The sequence below is a fragment of the Vigna unguiculata genome, chromosome 5 (genome assembly GCF_004118075.2).
Source record: "Vigna unguiculata cultivar IT97K-499-35 chromosome 5, ASM411807v1, whole genome shotgun sequence".
In the NCBI taxonomy this organism is placed as follows: domain Eukaryota; kingdom Viridiplantae; phylum Streptophyta; class Magnoliopsida; order Fabales; family Fabaceae; genus Vigna; species Vigna unguiculata.
Window position 1 is genome coordinate 14,388,984 of NC_040283.1, and position 4,172 is coordinate 14,393,155.

A 4,172-nucleotide genomic window follows, 5' to 3' on the forward strand; every position below is an offset into this window, starting at 1 on the left:
TAATTTCTTGACATTCAAAAGGCACCGATTTTGGTGTATGATCTCGAAAGGGTCTCTCGTTCAACTTGCTTTCCCTGTTCAAGAATCGTAACCCCATGAACAGAATATCATTGTCAGAACTATGCTATTCAAATTCATTTTCACAAGAACATTCATTCATGGCAAACGACAAGAACAAATCGAATGAGGTCCCCGCTATCTGTCATCAACTTCATCCTTACACACCTAATGAATGAATTAAAACCCATAAATTTAACCAAACACCAGCGTTTAAAATTAGCACATTAAAATATGGTAATAAGAAGCTCAACTACGTAAAGGTTGGTTTCTTATCATAAATAAAACAGCATAATCTTCAAAACCAAATGATTAAACTCCCACCTAAACTATAGAAAATGGAAAACTAGCATTACACACTATACAAGCAATGCCATGTAATATTGATAATCAAATTTCGAAGAATGTAAATCCCAAAAAGTAAGTGAAAAGCACCATGTCGACACTACGCGCACAATGGCAATCTGCTAGTAACAATGATATGGAGTGAGGAGCCAGAAAGTGGGAAGACTCATTTACCACAGTGGAAGCCACCACAAACGGACAGAACAATAATGAGAATCAAGGCAATTAAGATACCCAGAACTATTAGCTTTATCTTCATGTTTTGGAACCACATCTTTCTCCTAATCTTGGTTCCCTGTTGCCTGAAATCCTGAGCCTGCAACATCAATTTAACTCATGAGGCACAGCAGGCATAGTATTAAACAATTCAATGTTTGAAGGGAAACATAAAAGAAAATACGATACAACATGAATGCACTGAGAGTTAGAGATCAGTAATATTCAATAGCAAAAACTGGACCTGAGAACGAAGATTCTCTGTTTTATCCACCAAAAGCTCAATTTTCTCCCCACGATCAAGAACCTGCCAAATAGAATGCAACTTAGTCATAACAAAATTTTATCACATACATTCCACCCCTTATAGCCAAAAAGATAATTCTCTTACCTTCTCAATATTTTCCATCATAACTCCTTTGACTTCTGACACCTGAGCTTTCACTTTAGCAAGCTTGCTAATTTCCTCTGGATGATCAACACAGTACTGCATCTGCTCCTTCAACTTAGGTCTATACTACAACAAATATTTCACAATAATTGATCTCATTAGAGAATATTATAAAGGAAAATTTGCATTACACATACATACCCAAACTCTCTGTTGAGGCTCTGGGCGGCGGCTGTTGCTGCTTTTCCTCCAGCATATTTTTTGGTGAAATCCTCCTTGATTTGTTCCAGGAAAGCAATTGGAATCTGCCGTCCAGCAGATTCAACAGCAACCACACAATACGCTACAATATTCAGCCGCATTTTGTTAGTCCTAACTAAATGTAACTATTACTTCGGTGAATAAAAAAAATAACATCAACAGAAACCAACAATCTCCAAAAAATCACAAGCTACTTGGGGGAATATACTTGAGAGGAAATCTAGTAGTCTTTCGCTCCTCACTTCTACAGTGCATTTCACTCATAAAAGGTAGGCGTACAAGAGAAGAAAAAAGAAAATGGAATAGGGGCTTATGGCCCTTCTAGATCATACATCAAAAACAACTTCATAAAAAGCTGTCCCAGAACTAAAGAGAAGGATTGTTTTAACAAAGCTAATAGTCAGAATTAAACATTTATAATTTCATATAGTCCATCTCCAGAAAAACCATAAGATTTCATTCAAAACCCTTACAACATTACTAAGTTTTCCTCAATCATCTTAAATGGTTTTAAGAGAGATCCTGACCGTGATTTCACAACATCAAGGTTTTTGGACTCCCGCAACTGTGGCCACATCAACCACAATTTTTCACAAGCTAAGAATTGTGATGAAAAAACTACAATTTAAAACCTTGACCATCCTCTTCAAGGGTTACTAAAATAATGGAAAAATTAATCTATATCTCTTACTATCCACAAATACTTTACTAAAATTAGAAATGATGTGTCATCGTAAGCAAAACGGCTACAACAGACACAACACAATGCTAGAAACGATCATGTATGTCTGTAAACATAACATAAATTATTCAATGTTACACAAATTCCATTTCCGCACTTACTTTTTGTTTTTCACATTCGAACAACAAATTTTGATCCCAAGCGTTAATCTAATCAAGTCACGCAACACACGCAGTGTATCGAACTCTATTTCTGTTTCTTTTTTTCATTTCAAGCACGCAGATCAAGAGGTAACGGACATCGCACATCAAAGTTCACATCTAAAGTCGATGAAAATCGGACGAATCATATTGTAAACATCAATCCGATGTTGGACCCGTCCGATCTTCGTCAAACCACGATGTGAAGCATCAAGAGCGCGTAATCCGGTTCCGAGAACAAACACAGTAAAATCAGAATACGTCAACGAAACAAGAAAATAAGTAAATAAAGAGAAAAAAATTACTGAATCCGTTATCGACGAGGTAGTTGAAGGTGTGGCCATCGCAGTTGTAGGTGAACTTGTTGTTAGAGGAAGGGAGTTTCTGGAGGCATTGCGCCGCCACGCCCGTAAAGTTTCCCGTGAACTCGGTATACTCGGCGAGGATCACGGTGCCGCGAGCGACGAAACTGTAGATCAACGATTGTTGTCCCATCGCCGGAACCACAACGGTAGCAGAACGATCAACGCCGCGCGACTCCGAGAAGAAGGTGACGTGGCAGGTTGAGAAGAGAGAAAGAACGAAACAACCGGCAGCAGCGGTTGTGGGGAGAGAAAGCGCGGAAGAAGAACGAGTAAAGGGTTCGTTCTTCCGCTGTACAGAACGTTGAAAAGAGGGAGAAGAAGTGTGTTTGGTTTTGTTGGCTTAGATGTGAAGCAAGCGTGAAACGGAAGAAAAGAGGGTATACGTTGCTGAAATGCCCTCCAGTTTGTTCCTTATTACGGAAGTGCCACGCCGTGCCGTAGCGTTCCCTTGTTTTTCAAATTTCGCTGCCATACATTTTGAAATAGGTTGAGGTTTTTCAAAGGAAGAGTGTCCTTCGAAGTCGTTCTCCAGAAGAACGTCACATTTACACCTGAGTAAGGGTATTCTTTTAGATTTTGGATTCTAAAAAATTTTATATTAGAAAAAAGAATGATATGTCTCTTTATTTTTAAATAAATATAGGATAATTTAAAATTGTTGACTCAACTCAAATATGGTCTTTTTTTTTAACTAAATTCGTTTGAAATAACTGAATAATGTGTTTTAAAAATGTTTGAATTCATACTAAATACGTGTGAGATAATTATTGTTTGATTATTCCCATATTTCATCAAATATGTTGCACATAATAATTTAACTTTGGATATTTTTTTTCGACAATGGATTTTTTTATAAAATTGATGACCAAAACATTTTTGCATATATTTTCAAGTAGATTCCCATCCTAATATTAATATATAATAACAGGTAGCACGTATAATAATATAGTAAAAAAGAAAATATTAAACTAAATCCTTATTGTTATATTTAAATATAGAAGACAATGAATTTATCACGATAATATAGTCTTAATAGTTTGTGCAGTGACAATTTAGTCTTTATGAACCGGTAAAGTTTGATGAAACTTATTAAAAAATTAATATTATGCTTTAATAAAGTAATGCTTTGATATAAGTAAATTGATAAAATTATAAAAAGAACATGGTATGAAACACCAACCGTTTGCATATATTTACTACCGGAAAATCAAGTTTCAAAACATATATTCGACATACAACTTCTAAAGATAATTAATAAGAGACTCTTCGTATAAAAGACACAATGTTTACAATCATCATAACAAGACACAAATTCAATTTTGAATTCTTTAAATCATCTAAAGAGTCCTTAATAGTTGGCTTGTGAATTCTCATGAAGATCTTGACACGAAAGACCAAACTCTTCTGAGATTGTGTGCTAAATTTGGTAATATTAGTATAAGAAAATATATTTATTATCAAAAGTAGCAAACAATAACACTAGAGTACTAATATACAAAATATTTAACATTGTATATGGAAGTCTTCAAAAAGAACCTAACTTATTAGGTCTATGAAGTGATAACATAAACTATACAATTATATTATATTTTTACAATATAATACAAAAATAACTCTGCAGTCTCATTATTGCTTCTCGTAATCTTATGCAAGAA

At 34.9% G+C, this 4,172-nt stretch overlaps 1 protein-coding gene across 1 annotated transcript; it reads right to left on the bottom strand.

Moving 5' to 3' along the window:
• Positions 1-233: 233 nt before the first annotated feature.
• On the bottom strand, positions 234-2,957 carry LOC114185768 (vesicle-associated membrane protein 722). The gene is made up of 5 exons (XM_028073673.1): positions 2,458-2,957; positions 1,211-1,352; positions 1,010-1,130; positions 863-925; positions 234-718 (listed from the first exon to the last, which is right to left on the bottom strand). Exons 1-5 carry the CDS (start codon positions 2,645-2,647, stop codon positions 569-571), a joined length of 666 nt encoding a protein of 221 aa, XP_027929474.1. The 5' UTR covers positions 2,648-2,957; the 3' UTR covers positions 234-568.
• Between the last annotated feature and the right edge of the window lie 1,215 nt (positions 2,958-4,172).